The 24,837-nt window shown below is 38.5% G+C and overlaps 1 protein-coding gene across 2 annotated transcripts in view; it reads left to right on the top strand.

Moving 5' to 3' along the window:
* Positions 1-24,837, top strand: part of LOC124171345 (glutathione S-transferase 1-like) — an 82,743-nt gene that overhangs the window by 41,001 nt on the left and 16,905 nt on the right. Inside the window, exons 1-3 of one of the 2 annotated variants that reach the window (XM_046550501.1) lie at positions 12,284-12,404; positions 12,474-12,618; positions 16,093-16,151. In XM_046550501.1, coding sequence (XP_046406457.1) covers positions 12,346-12,404; positions 12,474-12,618; positions 16,093-16,151 — 263 coding nt within the window. In that variant the 5' untranslated portion in view covers positions 12,284-12,345. Of the gene's footprint in view, positions 1-12,283; positions 12,405-12,473; positions 12,619-16,092; positions 16,152-24,837 lie in introns of those variants that run through there. The other variant, XM_046550502.1, reaches the window with a different exon arrangement.

The following is a 24,837-nucleotide window of genomic DNA, read 5'->3' as shown; positions in this document are numbered from 1 at the left end:
TTTTTCGCTCCGAAAAACTCTTTATAGCACTCTTTTTAACAATTTAGTGACATATACGGATATTGCATCATGAGAGGCAGTGAATGTTATTTTCAAGAAAAATGTTATTTCCAACTTAAAACGCCCTACTCGTGGTCGATTAAAACATGTTGTATTCACGCTAAATTTCCTACAATCACGAAATCCCTGATTGAATTTTTGTAGGCCAACATGGTGTTACTTTTTCATGCGTACAAAAATTGTAGTTTTCATCTATAGCATTCATCCCGTGGGAGAAAACGGATTAAAATTACGTCACAGCAGGATGTGGATCAAATTGAGTCTTCTCAATGAGCGACTTTAGGAGCTATTGAAAAAAATGCAGTCATTTAAGACAAAATACGGGTATTAGAATTAATTTGACGCTTCGAGTCGTATGAAGGGGTTGGAAGCATTACTTATTGAAATAGATTTAATGGTTAATATAATGCGGACAATTATAATTTTTAGCATATAAGGATGCGATGAATGAAAGTAGGGCTTTTAAAACATAGTTACGGATGACAAATTGTTTTTAACAAAATGCTGAGGTGTCATATCCACAAGCCAGATGTACACACACGAATATTTTTCACGCCTGAGGAACATTAGAGCTACGCATTAAACCCATTATAACCCAATGTTGCTCCTAAGTAACATCAAAAATGTATAAATGTTCAGCTCTATATAGGAAAGATCTAAACTACGCATTATTTTGTGGTGTAAAGTTGAATGGCAAATATGTAGCAGCAACAATAATTATTATGATTAGGCAGAAAATTTTAAAATTTTTAAAATGAGAATTCTTGAAATAATATATCTCCCTGAAGCAGTCCTGGGTTGGAATAGGTTAAAATTTTAAGCTGAAGCTAAATTGGGAGCATCATATCCAAATCTTCGATCGATACAAAAGTTCGTCATTTTTATCAACACTTGGCGTGCCAATCACGTCAATTGACGGAATAACTCCAAAACTCCTTTTCACGTTCATTGACGAACTACTCTTTTCAAAAATATTAAATGAGTTATTCCTCCACTAGACGTAATCTGTGTGTGTCTGTTAATTCTCTGGTATGATTAGTTCCATTCAAAACCGATCGATAACATAGGAATGCAGTAATATATTTATAATGAAACAATAAAGTTTATAGAATCATTTCAGCCTTAGCTTGGTGTGAATGCGAAATATTCATGATAAAAACTAGAAATGGTAATTTCCACACTTTAAGAAGAAACTCAACAACCCAGCATGGTTTCGACATGTTATGCCATTTTCAAATTGCACCTCGATCCTTGAAAATGGTATAACATGTCGAAACCATAGCTGGTAGTTGAGTTTTGTACTGAAGTGGGGAAAATACCACTTTTACTTTTTTTCAATAATCATGAGTTCAATGGTTATTTTGTAATGGATTTTTTGGAGAGTAGAAAAACCGGCCGGAATACAGGGAATGACCAGCGGATTTTTGGCTAGCATGCTAATTTTTAAGGAGTGGCAATTAAATACTCATTTGTTGCCGTATACTGATCGGCAGCATGTTTTTCCCTTATGTGTTCGGAGGCGAAAATACCGAACGCTGCGACCTTCATGATGGGAGAGAGAGAATTCATCTAATATCCCGCACAAGTTTATCAATCCAACAAATTTCGGTGCCTACTGTCTCATTTTCAAGTGTAAAACTTCAATAGTCGCACCCTTTTTTTTCGTAGTATCCTATGATAACGGCGCAGTTAGCGCCGATACTGGTGCGTTAATATAATTACGAGAAATATGACCAAGGTTTCGTTAATCCTGAAATGGTGAAATTACGGATGTTTAGCCGATAAATGTTTGACTCATATAAAACCGACATATTGCGATAGAAAAAGAGCCGTTATCCCCATCCCTGAAGCTATCTCCGAACTTGTTCGTGAAAAATGGATTTAGTTCTTAACACTCTCTATCCTTGAGCAGCTTCTGGGAGAAATTAAATTTCAACATTTCTCATTTAGAAACAAGAAAACTTTCCACTCAATCATAATTTTTGTGGCAGCTACATATTTCGCCATTAAAATTTACAGCACAAAAGAATATAGTTTACATATTCCTGAATAGAGCTGAAAATGTATACATTTTTGATGTTAAAGAGAAGTAACATTGGGCAATAATGGGTTAAATGTAATGAAAAATTTATAATTAGTTTACCATCGTAACAGAATCTTCACATTTGGGCATATAGTCAGCGAATATCTTGTTATTATTGCCATGATAAGTAATAAACGTCATCTTTGTTTCCCGTCGAGGGTAGTACTCTGATACCTACTTGCTAACCCTCTCGCACCGTGACGGATTTCGTGTGCTTTGACGCAGGTTTGACCATTGTTAACCCATGAGAACTGCCATCAAGTAAAACAGATACTTAGAATATCAGCCTTTAGTTAATGATTTTGATGAGATACAATGTTTAGTTAAATAGCAATTAATTTAGAATCTGCCATTTTTTTTTTCAAAAACTCCACATATACTTTAGCTTAACTATCCAAATTTACTTTATACTATAATTTACAAATAAATTTATAGAATAGATTATTAAGGGAACATGTAACGGAAAAAGGACTAGGGCAACGGTGTTTTGGTACATGGAAAAAAGGCCAGAAATCAGAGGGTAAAAATTCGGCCTGATTGTGGCACGAACCCAGAATGCTAAATACTATATTATATTATACTATATCATTATACTATATGCGATTACTAGCTGATCCGGCGAATGTCGTATCGCCTAATTATAAATGAACAGTTTAGTTGCACTATTTATAAATCAAGATGGGCTGAACTGATTTTAATAATTTTTGACTTAATATAATAAATTAAGAAAAAATTCAACGAAACTGCAAAAATAAGCATTTTAAGGACTTCTTAGAAACATATTTTCTTTATTCACTCCACATAGGGTAGACCAGGTCACGCATACGCGGATTTATATCAATGAATTTTCTCATTTTTACGTCATAACTTAGGAAATTTTAGATATTGTGGTTTTATATGGCAGTTAATAAAGTCAACATTTTATGCACTCAGTTGTTGGCCCATTTGCGTTTTTAACCGAGAAAAAATGTTTTTATGTCCAAGTCTTTCCACGATCTTGGGGAAAGTTTACGCAGCGCTAGCCCGATGCTTGACTGACGCTCAACATCCCGTGAAAATAGCCACTAGAAGCAGCATTAATACATCATGACTTGTGGCGCGCTATATACAACTCGGTTAGGAAAATTGCTCTGCGTAAACCTGCCCCAGTCTCGATGCGTAAACGTGCCACGATCCAGTGGCGCAGCGAGGGGGGGGGGGTTTGAGGGATAAACCCCCCCCCCCCCCCCCAGAGCTCACAGAAGTTTTTAAGTTAAATCTATTTTACTTAATTGGAATAATATTGCTTGTATAATAGTGTGAGGATTAATAAAATATCCCTCAGAAGGCCGTAAAAATCACCATTTTGAACCATTTACCTGAATTTCTTCCGGCGGAAGGCCTCCGCACCTCCCGCTAACCCTGGCGGGTATGCAATACCACAAGCACCCCACTATTAGTTGCACCTGAAGTCGCCCCTAGCCTTAATATCTAGCTGCGCCCCTGCCACTATCTACCCTACACATTCGGCTTTATTCGGCACTTGAGTCAAGTACCTTCTGATACACAACAGTTTTTGTTTTGTTGTCTGCCGGATGAACAGATAAAGCGGGTAGTTTACAAATATATGAACATGCAACATATATTTGACCATGAGAAAAACATGGCGTTTCTAGATCCAGAGCATTAACACTCACCTTGTGATCTGATAATCGTCATCGCGAATGCAACACGACTTGAAAATTGAATTCGTTTTAACTCAGAGGGCATATCGGTTGGGACCATAGTAATCCTCGGAATGAGAACTTTTTCATCTTTGAATTTTCCATTGAGTATAGTCGCGTGAATCATATTAATTAACAGTTTTGTTTTAATCACCAAACGAGATCCATTTCTTGGTTTTGGTTGGTTTGGCTTTCGAAGCATCGTGAACACCGAACCTACCTTAGCTCAGCTGTAAATTGTGCCGTGGTAAGCCACGCACAACTTTAAAAATTCAAAGGCTAGTTGGTGACTTCGTCTATGTTTGCTACACAGTCAATAGATTTGAATTAATTCAGAGTACAAACTATTTGATCATAATTTACCAAGTTTCAGTCATCCACATCATCGTTCGTAGCCACCAAAATCGCTCGTTCAATTATTCATTTGTGCTTTTTGTGGTTATTAATCATGTTCGTGACCACTTTGTTGATAAGCTCATCTTTTGACGATACGAAATGGCAAAACTTGCGAGGAATTAACATCAATCCGCTCGATACTTCGACAGGTACACGGCTATTACTGTTAGTCAAAAATTGCTTGAATATTTCTTTACACACACGGTAGAGATGTGTTTGTTGACATCCAAAGTCTAGCTGGGCTTTCACTATAACTTATACTATTAGTATATATTATACCACTGTACGGTGGCGTGCTTAGGGTGGATGGAGGGACATGGGAGGGGGACCCCCCAAGGCAATGGGGGTTCCGGGAAAATTTTTGAAAGATGATATGCCTAGAAATGCATTTAAATCATTTTGGCACTTGAAATTTAACTTTAAGAGGTTATTATACATCAAAATAGACAATACATTTGGATAATTTTTTTATTTGTCTGAGGCTTTGGGGGAATCTATCCCCTAATCCCCCCGTAGTTACGCCACTGCTATTATATAATACTATAATTTCAAGTTCATTTTTGATGTTGCTTAGAAGCAGCATTGGGTTTATAATGGGTTAGTGAAGAGTGGGAGGGGAGAGCGTTGGAGTTGGAGAGGGGATCGTGCCAGACACACCAGGGGCCGATCGGTGACGTGAGGAGCACGGCCGTGCCCTGCGTCACCGGCCGCGCATGCTTTTGCCGAAGCGGCACGCGTGTCGCGAGCAGTCATCACCGCAAGGTGGGAAGGGGGGTGTGGGGGTATGGTGGCTGGAAGATGCAGGGCCGAGGCACACATAAAGAGGAAAAGAAAGGGACACCCACTGAATGCATAGACTTCCAGCTCAGTTGGAATTCTTTTTCCATGGTTTAGAACCTTTGTTCTGGGTCCGGTTTATCGACGAAATCTCCCCTTCCCCCTCCACCCCCGCGGACTCGCGGCCCAGATTCGGTCCCCCCACCCCATTTTACCTCCCCTCTGTCCCCTTTTTACCTTCTCCGACTCGAGGATCCCTCCCACATAACCCTTAAACGGACACAAACATTACCCTGGCAAGCAAGGGAATACTTTCCCAACACCTTACACACCAAACCCAACTACCGACAACAGTATCTCGTCTCACACATGATGCCTGCCACTCTCCGAGTACATACATCTCATCGGAGAAGCAAACGTTCTATCCATCTAACCATCTTCTCGTCCGAGTTCACCAGATTTTTCAACTCCCAAAAAATGCCCACGGCCTTAGCGAGGGGAAATATAAAATCTTTAAAATAAAAATATCTCTCCTTAAAAACGTGGGCTATCCCTGTTCGCAATCCATGCCGCGCCTTGCCCTCCGTGCCCCTGACCAAATAGCCAAGCTCCTTCAAAAACTAAGCACCACTTTCATCCTATAGAGCCCATAGAGCCAAAAAAAATATTATGTCCGAGAGGGGTAGGGTGGGGTGGAGAATCGTTTCCCTATTTCTCGCGACAGCCCCATTTCCTGAGGCCTAGTCGCCAAATGCCTCGCCATCACCTAGATACGACCCACTAACCTTCACAATATCTCCACCCTACTCCCCCTCCCGTACTCCCCCTCCTTTCACTCCGAAGTGCAAGGCAAGTTATACCCCATGCAGAAGACTACTGTGCTGCATTTGTTCCCTCTTTTCGTGACCTTTCCGAATTCCGCAATCCTAATAATTTCTCATTCATCCCTCGCCAGCTCCTCTCCGCATGCTATTACCATGCATTTCACTCCAAAAACAATTCCTTCGTATTCCTCAGCGTCTGCGAAACACTCACCTCATCTCGCACGTGCATTAAATGGACGAAAATAATTCTACTCTTTCTGACTAAAAGGCCATCGGTCATACAATGCGAGCGCGATTAAAATTCGTGACGGAAAAATGACGCACGTTTCTTAAGAATAGAACATTTAGCATTAATAGATCAGTTATAACCATTCACCAAAGTTCATGCTACCAGAATGGAAATGAATAATTCACTCCCACACTCACTTTACCAGTTTTATGCCACTTTATCAATCCGGTACACGCCTATGAAATTCCGTCACGCCTCTATCGTGTAACAGTGCCTCTAGATGAGAGACCTAACGGTTAATTCAAAAGTGTTAGAAACGCACCGCAATGGCTGGGAGCCAGACATCGAGTGGAAGAATGAAAAAGTTTCAATTCAGGGACGCTAAATGCGGCCACAGCTCCAGAAAATGCGCCATCGTACACGCTCAAATCATGAACGGCTATTGATTAAAACGGCTCGGGCTCTGGGTACCAGTGTACATGCTTAATCACTCCATGGGGAGAGGAACCCATTCTTTAGAGTTTGCCTCAATTTGATAGATAATAAAACATAAATATTAATCATTACGATTGAATCAGCTGTGTGGGGCAGGGGATCTCTTCCCACAGGAGTTCTGCAACTGGGACCTCTCCCGTCGGCTGACTAATGCATAACTTTGTTCCCCTCTATCTATGCAAATATCTTTCATTATTCTTCTCCCTTTCAACATCCCCGTCCGCGGCTTAACCCACGAGTTTTGAGTTGGGTTCCACCTACATTTCAGAAAAAAAAAGATGAGAATTTTAAAGGTTTAAACTAATGACACTGATTTCATAATCCGGCTCAGAAAAGATCAAAATTCGATCTCATATGCATTTTCATAGATTGCTTCTCATTTTAAATGTTATAGTAACAAGTAATAATTTTATTTACTAGTATGCTTTTTAAATTTATCAATATGGCAATCAATATTTTAACCCATTATTACCCAATGCTGCTTCTAAGAAACATCAAAATTGCATATAGTTCAGCTCTATTCAGGAAATATTTAAACTAGGTGTTCTTCCGTACTGTAAATTTTAATGGCGAAATATGTAAATGCTACAATAATTATGATGGGGTTTACAATTTTTACATTTTTACATGAGAAATCTTAAAATTCTATCTCTCCTAGAAGCAGCTCTGGGTTAGAAAGGGTTAATAATAACAATAGCGCATTGTACAATACATAGGTACGATATAAAAGTAGTCAGTTTCCAACTATCGCAATCCTACACTCAATTGGCACTGTAGCTGCTATTTACTGAAGAAAATATTCACAGTACTTCTACTTGAATATAGAGTAATAAAACGACACCTTTACGTTAATGTATAAACACGGCACTTTTTCAGTCTTTACCAAATGCTGCTGATCATTCACTATTGTCATCTCTTGCACTGTGCTTATACTCTTGAATATTTGGAGCAAGTCACGACGAGACAGCGATAACTATAATGACAAGCAAATGCTAAGATCAGCAATTGAATTCTTATGACGTTTGGACACACATTAATTTTGGATCTGTATAACCTAACCAAGGAAAATTAACGGCCATGAATTAAAATTCTGTCCCGGTAAGATATGTAATAATGCTTCAAACTACATTATAATTTATGGCGAGGTACCGCAATGCCTCTCGCATGAGCTATCCCAGAGGAGAATATGCAGTACGCCCGCCCCGATGCTATCACTACGATGGCTATCCTGAGCGTCCGTCAACGGAAGGGCAAAGGGAGAAAAATTATTTTGCTCTTGATACTGGGGCGCCTCCGGAACAGCTGTTGAAGCCTGCAGACAACTTCGCACTGAGCATGAATGAAAAATAAAAGCACAACCTATGATAAATGCACGAGAAAAAGGAAAAGAGTTCTAACAAACGTTGAGAGGACAAAACACAAACGATTCTCGACTCAAGTTCATGTAGCTATTCTGATTACATCGACTAAAAAAGATAGTGAGTTAACTAATAAGTAGTTTCCCGGGTGGATCTTTGATACCAACTATTATGTGCAGTTTTGAGGAAAATAAAAGTTTTCCCGCGCGATCTAGCTTAAACGTATCTGTTCGCGAGGGTATGTGGCCAAGCATATTTCTAGAGTAACCCATCCCACGCAACCAGATCAATCGCCATAAATACGATAAATCTCGAACAATAGCTATAACCAAGGCTGGGCAGTACTTCAGATACAAGTACTGTAAAATACGTATTTGAAATACATTTGTTATTTCTATTAGGTATTTAAAATACACTACCTGAATGTACCGTGTATTTTGTATTTTGTATTTCAAATACCGATTTTTTTGTATTATCCCATTTAAAATAAAAATACACTTGTAAAATACTTTTGCAGCAGCTCTGATAAAACTTATGTCGCATTGTGCTTCAGAAATTACTTCGTTTTCGTTAGAATCGTTTCCTTCATTTTGGCAACAATCCATAAGGTGCCAAGACAGGTAATATTTTTTTAATGTCTTAGTTTCCATAAAAATGATTTTGTATTTTAAAAGTATTTAAAATACTATTTTGTAGCTTGTTTTTCAAAACCCAAGACAAAGGTATTTTGCATTTCAAATACATTTGGAGCTATATTTTATATTTCAAATACTCCTTGGCCTGTGTATTTCCCAGCCCTGGCCATAACTCTGTTTTATGAGAGTTTAAACAATTCAGATGACTAAAAAACCACCTTAACCAGATTTCTCACTTATGTGGTTTATTTACTCGGCGAGAAATATTCTATTCCGAGCACAGATCAAAGAGATTTTTTTCTCCGGTGGAATTTTTGAACTTCGCCAACAGTAGGGTGGTTTCCTATTATTTTTTAATGCCTAAATCGAAAGATTATTACTCCTGGAGTACATATTCCACGCTTTTAGATTTTGAAGGACGATATCTATGTTTCGCGATTAAATGAAAAGTGAAAATTTTCATGTAATGTAGTAAGTATGAAATTTTAAGTATGAATGCTGGGAAAAGCCGGTGTGACGTCTGGCTGCTACTGTGTGACGCCACCTGGGTGAGAGGCTATGAACGCCGCCACGACGTAGGCTGCTTGCTGCCGAGCATGGTGGTAGCGTAGAGTACCCTGCAAGCAGGTAGAGCTTGGCTTAAATAAGGATTATTATTCCCCTATCAAACGAAGGAAACTTTCCGACCTTAGGCAATTTTAGTAGGTGATTATTAAGAGATGTTTCCCTGAGCTCTGTGCCTCATGCATGCATTGGTAATCTCAAACGATGTAAAACTCCTGTCTACTCGTGTAGAATCTAGGTCCCTGTGACGTCACGTGGAGTAGCATCGCATGGGCGCCAATCTGGCCTTTTTCAAATGAAGTTAAAATTGACCATTAGCATTCGTCTTAACTGGGATTTTTAAAACCAAATAATTAGCACATTATGAATACACTAATGATGGTTAACGAATCGCAATCAATGCCTTTCGTTTTCTTTGATGAAGGAAACTACCCTATTGTGGGTGGCACCATAAAGTGCTAGCTGGCCCTAATGCAAGGTTATTTCTAAAATCCGTGCAACCATACCACACACAACTGCGATAGTGCTTGAAATTAGAACAAATTCAATAGAAATATTAGATCACATTCATAGGACATGCCGTCGCTCGCTCACATAAGCATAAATTGTGCTTCACTTGTTTTACACTAATTTTTAAACCTTATCGAAAAAAAATTGCTATAAACCTTATTGATGGAAAGGAATAAGAACGAAGAAGTTCTGGATATGGTAAGTGAGGAGAGGAGGCTTCTGGATTAGATACGGAGGAGACTGAAGATATGGAGCGAGTACTTAACGGGTAGTGGGTGCTAACTAAGTGTTAGAATGTTGGGTGAAAGAGGGAGAGGAAGGAAGAAAATAGAATATTTAGATATAATGAAGAGGAGCGGGCCTTACTGTGAAACGGAGAGGGAAGTCCAGAAAGGGAAGGGAGACTGCTGCAGTAGAATACTCCATGCAAACCTATCTTAGTCGGTAGAATACTTGAATAATATAATAAAAATAACAATTTACAAATCAAATCTCATCCGATAGTTAATCAATCTGTGCGTTTCGCTAATTCAATTAATGACCTGCACTGCTGGCTAGTCAACGGCTACTCCTCTTACCACGCAACTTCAATTGGTCAACTTCCACGCACATAAAATATTTCTCACAGCTGCATTCGAACTCGAGGATAACTGCAGCCTGAGCTCATTACACTTTGTGTTCAATTGGCACGAGCGTAATGTGCGTAACCACTCCTACCCCTCCCTAGTCTTACTGCTCTCCCGTTTCGATATGGGGCACAGAGCCCATTGGCTGGGGAGACGCGCAATGTATGAATATTTGGGCTGAGTAGGGGCTTGGCCAAGCGGCGGATGGGTCTCGTCACCATGAAGTTATTCCCGCGTCCGAGGGCAGCGGGAGCAGGACCAACCAGACGCCCCAAGAGCGCTTTTTCGATTCAAAAGCGCAAAGACTGAATCATGCATTATCCATGCATTCCTATTAACCCGATACAATGAGATGCTCTCGAGTAAACGGAAGTATATTCAAGAAGCCTCCAATGGCGATTTATCTCCATATTTTCTCCATAATGACGTACATTTACGACCATTACTATTATTAAAGATCAATAGCATATTGGGACCAATGGGTGTGGTGTGGCGGAAATTTAAAATTAGTTATAAGAGATATAACCTCGCATTAGGTACACGATTTAACCGTTAGATTATTCGTTATTGGAATACTCCAATTTTTCTGCTCGGTGAGAATAGTATCTTCACAGCTAAAAAACTAATTGGTATGATAAAGTGCGATAATAATCGCACTCCTCTCTGGGACGGAAGTGGCTGTTTAAATACAACAAAATATTAAAAAATTTGTAAAATGCGTCATTTATAAATATAAGATTTTAAAAATGGTGAACAGTGGCCATTAGAAGTTCATCAACTTAATTTCAAATACAAAACCAATCGTCTTCACCTTCATCCGGAACAATAAGGTTTTATAATCCTAAGTATTATTCAAAATTACACTTCAGTTCAAATTACACTATTATTTGTCCTATGATAGAAAAGAGTCTGTTAGAGTGTATGCAGCGGCTGAATGCCCTTTAGGTGAGACACCTTTAGCTATGAAGCGGTGTTAAGGCCAAACATTGATCTGCTGCGGTTGGTCATTTAGGGATACCTTTAAGGGGCTGCTAACGAAGGAATTTGAACCTCGGGGAGAAACTCCTTGCGAGGTTTTTTCGTCCGTTAGATCGTCAAACAAGAAAATCCACTGCATTGCGTATGACGTATACGCTGCCACAGACACAAAACCGCTCATCAGCTCGTTGCTTCTCGGCCTGGAATCGGCTCGATTGAGTGCAAACGAATAACTCAGTGGGAAACTGGTGCAAGCAGGAGTTGCCAAGATTCACCTTCAGGCCGCACTCTCACCATCTTCGATCATGACCGATATCCAACCATCCCTTTAGATTGAAATGGGCAGAACCGCTTTAATACATGCTAAGGCGAAAGACCAAATTTATAAAACCGATTCATTCAAACACCTCTTTTCTTAAAAGTAATCAACAGAACCCTTACTTCAAAAGAGGACTAAAGTCTTTCAGAATTCGAGCCAGTAATATAATATACTTCGTAAGAGGTATAGAGGCGATCAATTTCACAGCGCTATTGCGGTCACTGATAAAAAAATGAGAATACCTCTGAAAGTATCTTTCTTCTTAGTAAACCATTTTTTCGTCGACATGGACTGATTCTACTTAAAAAAAAATTTTTCGATATTTTAAATGAGGTCATAACTCTTTCTCTATGTGGGCCAATTTAAAATCGTGACTAGATAAGTCCAATACAACCTTCCACCGAGTTATGCTACGTCCCGCTGCCGTTTGGAGAGCGTTTCCCGCCGGAATCTCTCAGCTGAGTCCAACCATCGCACGACTCGTGCCCGAGTCCCTCCGTGCTCGCCGTGAACGGGCCTTTAAAAAAAAGTCCAGCCTTCTTCTGGTGCAAGTTCAAAAGGTCGCGGCAAGCAGATAGTGAATAAGCGAATGCATTTCGATGACCTCAATCCGCTTATGGGCGGCAGAGCGCGCGGCATGGCTGGGTCGATACCTCGGTCCTCCCCTCCCGCCGCCCCTCCTTTGGACCGGCCCTGACGAGCGACCCCGCGCACGTGCATTGCCGCCGCGGTCTCTCCGCCGGCAAGGACGCAAGCCATGCGGCTGAGCGCGAACCACTGAGGACGCCATGGACCCACGGCGCCGCCTCTCCTCCAGCTGCACCCGGCGGCCCCTCGTGGTCGGAAGGTGCGTGCCGACGCCGCAGATGACGCGGCCCGCACCCCTGCCCGCACCTCACGCTCTGCTCTTCCACAGGACCATGCCGGTGCGGCTCTACTCCGTGTCCGACAGCCCGCCCACCCTGGCCGTGAGGATGGCGCTGGAGGCCCTCGGCGTGGACCACCAGTTGGTGGACGTGGACTTCGCCAACGGGGAGCACCTCACCGAGGAGTACGGCAAGGTGACAGCGCAAGCTCTCAGGTGACGGCGTTGGCGCCGCGGCGGGAGGTGACATCCTCCCGCCAGTTGGTACCATTGACGCCTTTCCTTTGTTTACGCGGAAACAGCTCAGTTTGAATTCGCTTTAAAAAATTCGTACACGTGTGGTGACGCTTATGCAAAACATTTTTATTTTGCTCGTCTCTCGATTACATTTTCTTGCTTTCTCGCCGGGAATTCATATGTAATCAGCTAATATGCGGGGAATTAACAAATAATCACACATAATAGGACCTATGATGGCTACAGTCTCTATATTTCACTTTGTTCCATCGGTGATACTATTAAATTTTATTAGTTGCATACTTCCTACCTATTTTCACATTATTCTTAGGCTAGCAGCACTTCATCCCTTGCCAATATTAACATTATTTGCGTAGAATAGCAATAATCAACATTTTTGAAGAAAATTTTATGCTTTAGTCTCCTCAAAATCCATAATTAATTCATGGCAGACATAAAAACTTGAAATAAGCACAACATAAAAATATCCTTAAATCTACAAAGTAGTAAACTTTTACTGCAATGGGAAGCATAATCCCAAAACTATTTTATCAAATAGCTAAGTTTTTTAATTAGATATATTTTTCCAAATACTTGCACGGAGGCATGTTGATATCATTAGTTTTCCAATAAAAAAATAGAAAATTAGGATTTGGAAGTAGAAATATTATGGAATGTAAGATATAAATATATACACAAGCACACGCTCAAAGCTGCCTTTCATCTGTGTTGCACAAAAATTAATGTGATTCACTAAAATACTCAGCAAGGAAGTGCATTTCAAACCATAAGAAATATATAAAATACACATCAAGTACCTTTGCACTCTTTCCCAGCATTTCATACGTCTACGGAAAATTTTAGCAAAATTTAATTGCCCTGCATATATAATGTATCAATACATTATCATCTGACTGCAACAAATGTATCATTCTCACGAACACTTAGCATTTATTCTTCTTTGAGCAATGCAAAGGCATATCAGTAGGTATAACATACATTGATTGAAATCAGGATATACAGAAAGAAATAGCCTCATCATTTTGGGCTCAGGTCATACTTAAATTCATTCTTTGAAATCAATTTATTGGGTGCAATAATAGACACTAAGAATAAATCCCAATCAAAGCCAATGTTAAGCATGAGGACGTTCACAATAGTAAACAATGTAAACATTGATGAATGAGAATATCATTTATTATCTACACACTTTAATCAGTGAATTTGAAAGATCATAATAACTGCAGACCAGCATCTTAAGAAAATATGTTTCCAATATTTTAATGCAATTCCTTACACTTCCAAATTGACCTTAATCCCAAATGGCATCTCCTTTCATTTATTCACTTCAAATTCATCTCATGGAACAATATACTATTTTCAGAAGTATTCCAAATTACTAACATACAGTATTAATTTTTCTTTGATATCATATCGTATGTGCTGCAACATTTCATTAAAAAAAGCAAGCGTAAACCACAAAATAGTTTTTCACATAAACAATGCAAACATTAACTTTCCTAGAGTTTTAGCTGGTCTGTTTAATAGGTACTGCTTCATTATCCAAAAGTATTCCTGCAGATTGGGTAAATGTACGCAAAATGATCGTACCAGCTGAGAAAGCACTTTAGTGCAAGTCAGTTCACTAGCAATATAAATACATATAATGTAAATAACAATGTACAAAGAATATACCAATATGCCACCAGGGAAAATGAACACTTTGACCCAAACTATAACTGATTGTTTACCAACATTTTGTTAGTCCCCTCTACCATCTCTTCAGGCCTGGTTACACGGTACATTAACACGTACAAGTTAATGTACGTTTGCATGAATGCTTTTGGTGGACCAGAACGGAACATGTACGAATGCATGAACCAAATTAGAACAGGTTCTATTTTCCGTTCATGCATTCGCACAAGTTGGGTGGTTACACGTTGCATTTTGGCGTTCATTCTCGCGTTCATACATTTAGACATTAACCCGTACGTGTTAATGTATCGTGTAACCAGGCCTTTCCATTCAATGGAGTGAAAAAGTATTTCCACCGTTTTCTTCCTTTAAACAAAAATATTGCATAACAAATAAATTAAAAATTTCCCTGCATGAAATGTCAACAAATTTAATCAAAATTTGCCAACAGTTCATGTACCACATCCTAATGTTCCCTTATATATTTCATCCAGCGTCATCAGCACATGATTACCTCATGACAATTACAATGGATGATATGCGTCTTGAAACATTAGCAGAAATTCAATATTAGAACTCTTGGCAAGCCCAAATAAATTTTCATCACAAAAAGCAACATTCATAGCAAGGGTAATTCATAGCCCTAAACCTTCATAATAATGTGATGCATAAATTAGTACCTATTGCCCTCCATAGTAACAGTCTTGGCCCATTGTTATTTCACCTGGAGAGCTGGTTTCCAGGCCCCTCTCAGAATGTAGCCAGTATCGTGTTTTAGCTATTTCAAACTGGGCATCACCCTGAGCAGCACCTGGAAACTAATGCTCTCCCTTGGCAGTAAGACAAACGTTTTGGCCACCGATCGCAACACGCCTGGCTTAATCTGAGATGAAACCAATTTAGTGTATGAATTGGGAGAATGCTACTAAAACGTATGTGCAGAACGCATTAGTGGAGAGAGTAATTGAAACATCATTCAACACCTACCAAATGAGGTGGAAATTCCACAAAGACCTGTTATTTTGGAAAATTGAAATCACACCTTAACCTTGGCATAAGATATCTATCTTAATTGCTGAAATAATTTTGTTCCAATAAAACCTATGGTATATCCTCCAGAAACTGATGAACTCAAGTACTAGAGGTTGAACAATAAATTTTTGAAATATTGCAGCAGAGGACTATACAGTTTTTCATGTTATAAAAAAATTTGATTCCTTGCAAATGATCTTTCATATGACACAGCATTTTTTTCTACCATCCTGTATGATACCCGTATTAGATGACTTTTTTGTGAAGTAAAGTCAGAGACATATATTTAACAATTTAGTGTTAGTTTGGATATTTTACAGATGTAAAACAAGTCTCATCAAATCAAGCTGATGACTGAAGCTGAAAAAAGCCAAAGACATGGTAGAACTTTGTATACTTTCACTCTCATTGATATCATGATGATTTCAAGTTTTCATAATATAAATATTGAAAATGAACCTGGTCTCATCATATTCAGTGGTTAACAACCTTATGATTGATTAATTGGTAACTTCATAATAACATTGAAAATACATATTTCCAAAAACTAGATTTACTAATAACCTAATAATGTAAAATCAGCTTAAAATAAAATTTAATTACAATTTTTAATTTTGTCTTGTGAAAAGTACTCAACAGTAACCCATGACAGAATATTCTAAGTAAACCTTCAATTTGCAAAATAATTTCTTCTTTTGTTCCTCAGAAAAATCCACAAAAAGAAGTACCTATGTTGGATGACAATGGTTTTCTTTTAAGTGAAAGGTAAGCTGAAAAAAAAACAAAAATAAATTTCCAATAATTTGTACGCAATCTCACAAACAAGGTGAAATCAAAATTACATACCTCATTCCTCCCGCTAATAGCTCTGTTAACAATGAATTCTATTAAGAACCCATTCTACTTTGATATTTCAAAATGAATGGCTGGATTTCAACTTTTTATAATATTTATTACATTAACTTCCTCCTATAAATGTTATTGAATACTTGTAGGCTATTACATAAAAATATATGAGTTGTTCTTTCAATTGATGTAGCACTTATAGTTGTAAGTTTAGTGTAATAAATATTCATAAGTGTTAAAACCACTCTATTCATTTTGAAACGCAAAGCACTTTATTCAGAGGTACAATATACTGTTCATTATCCTCGTGCACTACTTATATAGCTGTAAAAGTCCTTACCAATATTTTAAACGAGTGCTTTAAAAAAATGACAGTTTCTTAATTCCCAAATTCTATGATTGCGAAAAATGGAATATGAATTTTCTACCGGCTGAAGTTCAGTTCCCGAGAGGTTTAATGTTGAAGCCAAGTAACTTGGTTTTAATAACTGATCATCCATCAATTAAAAACATATAAAGTGCTTAACCACAACTGCCCACATTTTCCTCAAAATTTTAGCAACAAAGCAAAAGCCCTAGTTAGATAGTAATAAACCAAGTAGTAATATATGTCTTGCATGCTGTAGATATCATAATGCATGTATCTATAGTTTAAATTTTTACCATTTATTTTCGACTAGCAATTCTGCACAGCGTACCTAAAATAATATGTCCAATTATTAAATGTAATTTTTAACAATTGAAATCATGGCATCTTGAACTTACACTTATCACAGGTACAATTTCATCCTGAATTTAATAACTATTTGAACCAGTTTAAAATGCCAAGTTTTCATTAATAAAAATATATTTGCAAGCATAGAAGCTATATATGATTTTCAGAATTTCAAAGTAACTCTTCATGTGATGATTAGCCTGCAATCCAGTTTTAGAGGAATGTCAAAGACAATGAATTCTTTGAAAAAACCTCCATAGAATTATAGATGCAATGATTAAATATTTGTAAGTTAGGTAGAATTATCTGTAAAGAAAGAGATGAAGATGAATAAACCATAGGCAGACAGAGTCCTGAACTGACATACAGCTGGTCTATAAGCCGGGTCACTAGCTATATTTTTTTAATGAATGGCAGATAATCAATCATTTACGGAAAGTTAACATATACTTGCTAAGTTACATTATTATTATTATTATTAAAATTGTTACAAGTAGGCCATTGGCCTGGTGGTAACATGTACATATGATGAAAGAAAACAATAGAAAACATTGAAAAATCAATAGAAAACATTTGAAAAAACAATAGAAAACATTATAAAAAGCCCTTGGTCCCTACTTCTTCAACCGCTTCTTAAAACTGTGTAAATTTTTCGGGAAGGACTCAAATAGTTTTGCTGGTAGATCGTTCCAGTCCCTTATGGTCCTATTCAAGAAGGAAATCTAAGTTGTGTTGTCTAATCTAAAATTAATCTAATGTTCTAAATGTTGTTAAATCTAAGTTCTAACACGAGTGTTACCATAACTAGAAACCATTATTACTATTTAAAGGCTAAATTAGGATTAAGAGCTGCAGGTTAGACAGTTATGGTAAGAAATTTTTTTTTAATGAAGATAGGAGACATTTAAAGAACTAGAACTAGCTTCATCCAAATATAAGTCACTGATGGATGTGCGTACTGTCATCAGATATCAATGGAATTTAACTTGGAACATATACAGTTAAAGGCATACTTAATTCTTTCAAAGATTTTTTAAAAAATTATTAACATAACTTTACTTCCCCAAGGAGATAGGAATGTCATCTTCCATTAGAGGGCTGGATTTCCTCCCTTAATACCATAAATCCTCACCACAATTTTTGGCCAAATGGCAAATAAATTGACTTCCAAACTTAAACTCTCATTCTGCACACCACACTTCATGCCAATGGAGTTAACTTGTTATTGGTTTGAGGGACCAGATCATGGGCGTACTCAGCAAGGGGCAGGTGGGGGGTCAGCTGCCCCCCCTCCCCTAGAAGCAAAAATTGCTAGTCTTTAAGCAAAATCAGTACTGAATTGAAACGAAAGTATTCAACAAATTTTCTTTGAAAACTCGCGAAAAGTGTTATGTATTAGTGTAAGATATGTAACTAAAATAAAACTATTTCTTCAAGGAAATAATCTCGTAAACTAATAAAGTGCTGTTATAATTTTCTTAAAATGTTGGTTTCATTCACATTTTCCATGCTAAAATGTCACAACGTGGCTTGCACCCATAGACCATTGCTTGTCCCCCCCCCCTAGTTATGCTCCTGGGTACGCCGTTGGACCAGATACCAACATTTGATAGGGAGAGTCCCTACAATGAACACAACTTAGATTTCCCCAACCAATTTCTCTCAACATATGCTTTAACCCATCCAATCCCGAACACTTTCGGTGTCCAATGCTGAAAAAAATGGATCTCCTCTGCCATGTTAATTTGGCCTTTAAAACATGCAAATGCATTTGCTTTGATATCTTGGCAATTTAGTCCTCAGGCCTCACTCTTGGATCCAAGGGATTGGATGTGCTATTATCAAATTTTTTTAAAATCCTCTCAAACTAACAAAATGGATGGATCAGGCTTGATTTCCAAGAACCATCTTATACCAGACAAATACCACTGATACATATACCAGACAAATACCACAAATCTACTCATACCAAGGTCTTACCCAAGATTGAAGCAGGATTCAGTGGTAATCCCAAAAAATTCCAACCTATTCCAATAAAAAGGTAGGGGTAGCATAATAGGTACATCTTTGTATTTTTCCACTTAATGAATTATTGGAATAACTCATTCCATGCTTACTCATTCAGTATGATGGACATCCAAAATCTTATTCAATAAAGCTATGCACTGATGGGGTCATATTGGGCAAAGAGCATTGATTCTCTTCGAGACCAGTGATATGTCAAGTAGATACATTACAACCCCCTTTACAGTGATGCTTCAGCTGCCAACAAGTGGTACACTATGAGGGGAAGAAATATTTAGCATTCAAACAGACTGAACTTCCAAGCGGTGGAAAAATTCATCTTAAAAAATGCAAGGAGTCTAAATATATTAAGTGAATCTGTGAGACAGCTCACCTAAATGATATGATACCAAGAAATGAAGGATGTTAGGGCATGGGAATGGGATGAAAGGGAACATCCAGATTTTCACCCACAATTTTCACAGCCTTCACAAAGGATCTAGCATTTGACAGAGAAGTAGGAAAATCAGCTCTTCCAAGATAATTCATTCAATAGCCGAATGAAGAACAGAGCCATTCAAAAAGATTACAAGCTTATTGAACCCTTGGGGTGCTCAACACCAGTATCTCACAGGTATGCTCCACTTTTACTGAGAAAACTAGCCGTACCTCATTCAAAGATAAAAATCAAAATTTCTGACAATTTTATGGATGGCTCTATCTGGTGATGGGGCTAAATATGGTTGTTTGGCATTTCAAAAGAATTGGTCACATTTGTATGATCAACAGCGATATAAAAATCCTGGATAAATTCATGTTGATGCAACCAGAGAGGAATTTGGTATATTTAACTGACTTGAACCAGTTTTCAAATTCAATAAAGTAGATTAAGATAGATTATCTTTGGTGCCGACTGAAGCTAGTCATTATCAGCTCAAATCACTGCTGTGGTCAGTGGCTGATTAGAGGGAACAGGCGTCCTACCCTATAATTTCTAGAAAAATTTAAAAGATGTTAATTTTTAAGGTGACTCTCCAATGTTGTTATTTCTAATTCTTAATAAAGAATGTTTAAATATAAATAATTAATACCTAAAAGCCTCTTATTTGCCCATATCACACATCAGACGCAATATCGCTCCGAGGTGTTGCATACCACCAAGGCGCCGCGGTGAATAATGAATTCAGCCACAAAGCAACGACCTTAGCCTGCCCCTGGGTGTGGTATACTTTTAGCATTAGTCAAGGTATTACAATATTTTATTGAATTTTTTCCCGGTAGGTGTATTTAAACTAGGAGAGAGGTTACCAAGTTCAATTTGAACTTAACGAAAGGAAAGGATGCCCAATGTCTTGAGGCGAAATGCGGCTGGGACGGTAATTTATACGACCCAACTTTTTATGCGTGGTAATACCTAGATAGGGGCTTGAAGCGCAATACTCTTAACACTTTGAGTGCCGGCTGCTAAATTCAAAGCCCTACTGAAAAATCCAGCCATTTTTACTATATTCGAATTTTTTTTTTTTTTAAACATTAGCATCAAAAATATATTTATATCGATGTGCATTTCAATAAAAATGGACTTTGCTCTTCTTTATGAATGAGTTGAATAACATTTACTGCTAATTTTTAAATGCATAATTTAACAATGAAAACCTACTGTTTTTGAAAAATAAAAAAGTTCAAACGCATGATGAACCGCCATAACATGCATAATAATTTTTTTATACGCTCAATTTGAACTATTTAAAGCATGGAAATCATAAAAAAGCATTGTTCCAAGCAAAGCATTAAAAATCCTGGATGACAAAAAGGGTCAATGCGCCCTCAACGAATGGTCCATTTGCCCAAAGAATTTTCACACTAAGTGGCCTAAGATGAGGATGCTGGTAGCTACGGAGGACTTTTCGTCCTCAAGACATAATGTGAACTCTTTTTCCATCGAGCAGTTGATTTTTGAAAAAACAGAACCACTAAGTAGTAAACTGGAAAAGTACCACGGGCGAAATATTACGGCTTCACGCATACAAAGCCAATTAAATGGAAAGACGTAATATTACGTCCGTGGCAATCCTCAGAAGGATTAGCAGGACGTAATATTACGTCCATGGCACGCGAAGTGTTAACTTTATTGATGGTAAGTCACTGATTTGAGCTCAGAGGAAAAAATTAACTCTAGCATCGAGTAAGCAGCTGACCTCTAAGTAAATAAGCTACTCAAGCCATTAGCTGACCAAACTTGGCACTATTTATCAAAATTCCTCGGCCCTTCTGGCGATTACTCAGTATCCACCAGCGAGCAGAAAGCATCCTTCGCGGATCTTTAATGCAAGTAAGACCAAATTATGCTTCCAAAAATAATAATTTATCTGCTTCAGACTCGGGCCTTTCCTCCTTCCCCCCTCCCCCCCTAACCCCCGCCCCCGATCAAAGTTCCGCTCTCCACTCGCTGCAATTAATGGAGCGACTGTAATTTCAAATCGATTGCATTAGCGGGGATGAAAGCCCCATTAATCGCCACGAGAAAAATTTTCATCACCACCAACGGGTTCCTGATATTCCGGGCCAAATCTATCGCAAACCAGGCTGTCATGGTAACGCTGTAATACAGGCAATGCGTGTGCGCAAGTGAGGTTATACCTTTGGGGAAAGCGAAGCCATTGCTGAAATTTTAGCCATACGCAAGGGGATTGCATAGAGGAGGTTGATCCCATTCCATCCCACAGAAGGTTGATTTCTGTTGCCACTTCGGTCGCATTTTAATTGGCTTCCAAAAATGTCCGCATCACGGTATTGCGATGTACTCTTTGTCAATATCTTGCCGTATAGTCTTTGCAAATGCGAGGAATATCACTGAAGAGTTACGAATTCCATAAATCACACCATCACGAATGTAAACTTTACTTCAGTTTTTAGGTTTAGTAGGGTGGACCATTGTTAACATATACCTGTAATAATAATAATTATAATAATAATAATACAAAAATTTTACCTCGTAAAATATTCATATTTGAGATACAGGTAAATTTTTGCTAGAGCCACCATGCACATGCACCCTCAAAATTTTAGTGTGATAGCAATTGTTTTTTTTATAAAAAATTGGATGCACTTTCTTGACAGTAAAAGTTAGCTGCAGTTAGCAGTAAAGCTCGAATTTCTACTTCCGGTTGTTTCCGACGGGTCTTTTGCGTCGTTTTCTTATTACCGTTTGTTACGCCACACAACTTCTCTGGTTGGACATCCTTTCGGGTATGCAGACCTCTTGACACGATCAAAGTACTCTACACTTAACTGTTCATCATCTTGGTGCAAACCTTTTCGCGGAGGTATGCGTTCACAGGACGTTTATGGTTCACGCACGCACGGACACACAAAATGATTAATGTTGTGGAGCAGGTTATAAGCTGATCCCGTGTGAGGTATACGGAAATAGATTTTTCCATTGTTTGCTGTTATGTATGTCCACCATCATCTTTCTTTTGCTCCTTTGCTCCTTTACCTAAACATCCATGTGACCATGAATTTCAAGTTCCCTATTTCTCTTGGTATTATTCAACCTGGGCAACGCCGGGTGGCCTGCCAGTTAAAATAACAAAAATGTTAAAAATTATATAAATTTTGGGGGCCATGACCCCTCTTACCCCCCACTAAATCCACTTCTTGGCTACTGCGTCTTCTTGGCACCCTTGATTCCCGATTTTGGACATTTCTTTCCCGTCGAAGGATTCAGCGGCTTTGACTGCTTGGTAGGCATGAACGATCAAATTTGGATGCAATAAAATTTTTACATGTAGAAACCATCGATCTAAAGGGAAAATTTGAGAAAAGTAGTTTGAAAAAAGAATGAAAAGCTACATTAAGCAATTTACCTAATAAAGCGAGATTTGATAAGATGGCACAAATTAATAAAAATTGTGCAAATAAATTAAACAGACCCAATTCAATACAAAGAGAGAACTAGTGTTTAAGACCTCGGGTACAACGAGCCTGTACTGATGGGTGACTTGACATAGCGTTAAGTTACGTATACAAAGCAAGTGGGGTATTTTCACATTAAGCTCAATATTCGATGGCATGCAGTTTCAGGAAATTTTTCACAAATCACCCCAAAAAGAAGACAAGACGACCTACAACTCAAATATTAATCGCCAAAAAATAGTAAAAATATATTTAAACCAACCATGATTATCAATAAAAACGGGTAGGGGGGGCTTCCGCTTAAACGAAGAATCTGAGCTTTTTCCGGAGAATAGCGTGGATGAAAGCTTCTCGGGTTTCCAACCGGGTCAGGGTCTGCATCGTGTAGGCCGACGTTTCGTTGGGAGACTTTCCCAACATCATCGCCCTGAGGATGTTGAGAAAGTCTCCCAACGAAACGTCGGCCTACACCATGCAGACCCTGACCCGGTTGGAAACCCGAGAAGCTTTCTTCCGCTTAAACCCTGGCGAAAATTTCATGATGGCGCCTGAACCTCATAAAACTTCAGAAATCCGAAATACTTACATATGAATATTAAAAACTAGCAAGCCACCCGGCGTTGCTCGGAAAGGATAATACTTATAGAAGTGGGAAACTTGAAACTTGGAATCCATGGTCACACGGCAGGATATTTTTGGCAAAGGAACGAAGCAGCTATGATGATAGTATACGTACGTAACAGCAAACAGTGAAAAAACGAACAAACTTCTTGTCTTCATTCCGGAAAGGTTGGCCTTTTTCTATGCTACTCCATGCCCGTGGAGTATTCAGAGACAAAATAAGACTTATTGCCCTTTTTTCACCAAGGTATTACTAAATTCCTCTGCCAACAACAAATATCCGGTTTAAGCCGCCAGCAATACAATAGTAGCCTCGCATTTCTTCCTTCTGCCATCTGACGTCCAGCTTCAAAAGGTTAAAACAATGAAAGCAGAAGGAGCTTGGTGAGGCTGGTCGTGGAATGCTACGAGTTGGAAGCGTACATATCCATAAAATCTTTCATAATTCATCGATAACAAAGTCAAATATTAGCACAAAGCATCTCTCGTACGTGAAAATAAGACGATATGGAACATAAGGTATGGTCGGGTCAGACGAGATCGTTGCATGAGCCCTTTGAAATACATAAGGATGAGTGTTTGAGGCACATAAAATCGATTGACCAAAAGCGGTGCATGAGCAGGTACTTCAGTAGAGTTGAGTCTCGTAGAAGTATTAAATATTATTGAAAAAAAATTGTGGAAAATATTAAGCAAAATTACAGTACTAGGCGATTGTCAGTGAATTCAACGGGCGGCATAGTTATACGAAATCCGTCACCACGTCCGTTACTTATTAGTAAGCGTCGGCAGACAGAAATTCAGAAAGTGGCGTGGTGGTGAACACCAATTGATGAATCACTGATATTCAGGAACAAATTTTGCAAGTAAGGTATACGATATAAAAAATAACGCATAGGAAAATATGGTATCATTTACTAACGATATTCCCTCTTTTGAGATCCATGAAAATATTCATAAAGGCCGTTTTACACGGCGCACGTCATTGTACAATCTGATACATTTTCGAGGACGGAATCAAAACTGCGTCACGCAAAGCGAAATTTCGAATTGCTAGAACGCATGCGAGAATGTATGGATGCAAGATGGCCTCTATTCTAATTTTGTTTAAACATTCGTGAAATTTCACGCCATAATGAGAAAGAAATGCAGTTATAACCTGCGCAATTACGTGCCCCGAGTAAAACGGCCTAAAAACATTGCTTCCTATCGACCGATTCTGGTAAGAGCGCAGGCCGAAACGTACGACTTTCCTCCGGCGAGACATTTGCACTATGAGAACTCCTCACGGAATGTAGGGTGACTCCCGTAAAAGTTATCACCGCGGCTAGTCCCGGTATACTTTAA

The sequence above is a fragment of the Ischnura elegans genome, chromosome X (assembly GCF_921293095.1).
Source record: "Ischnura elegans chromosome X, ioIscEleg1.1, whole genome shotgun sequence".
NCBI lineage: Eukaryota > Metazoa > Arthropoda > Insecta > Odonata > Coenagrionidae > Ischnura > Ischnura elegans.
This window is presented reverse-complemented; position numbering and strand designations above follow the sequence as displayed.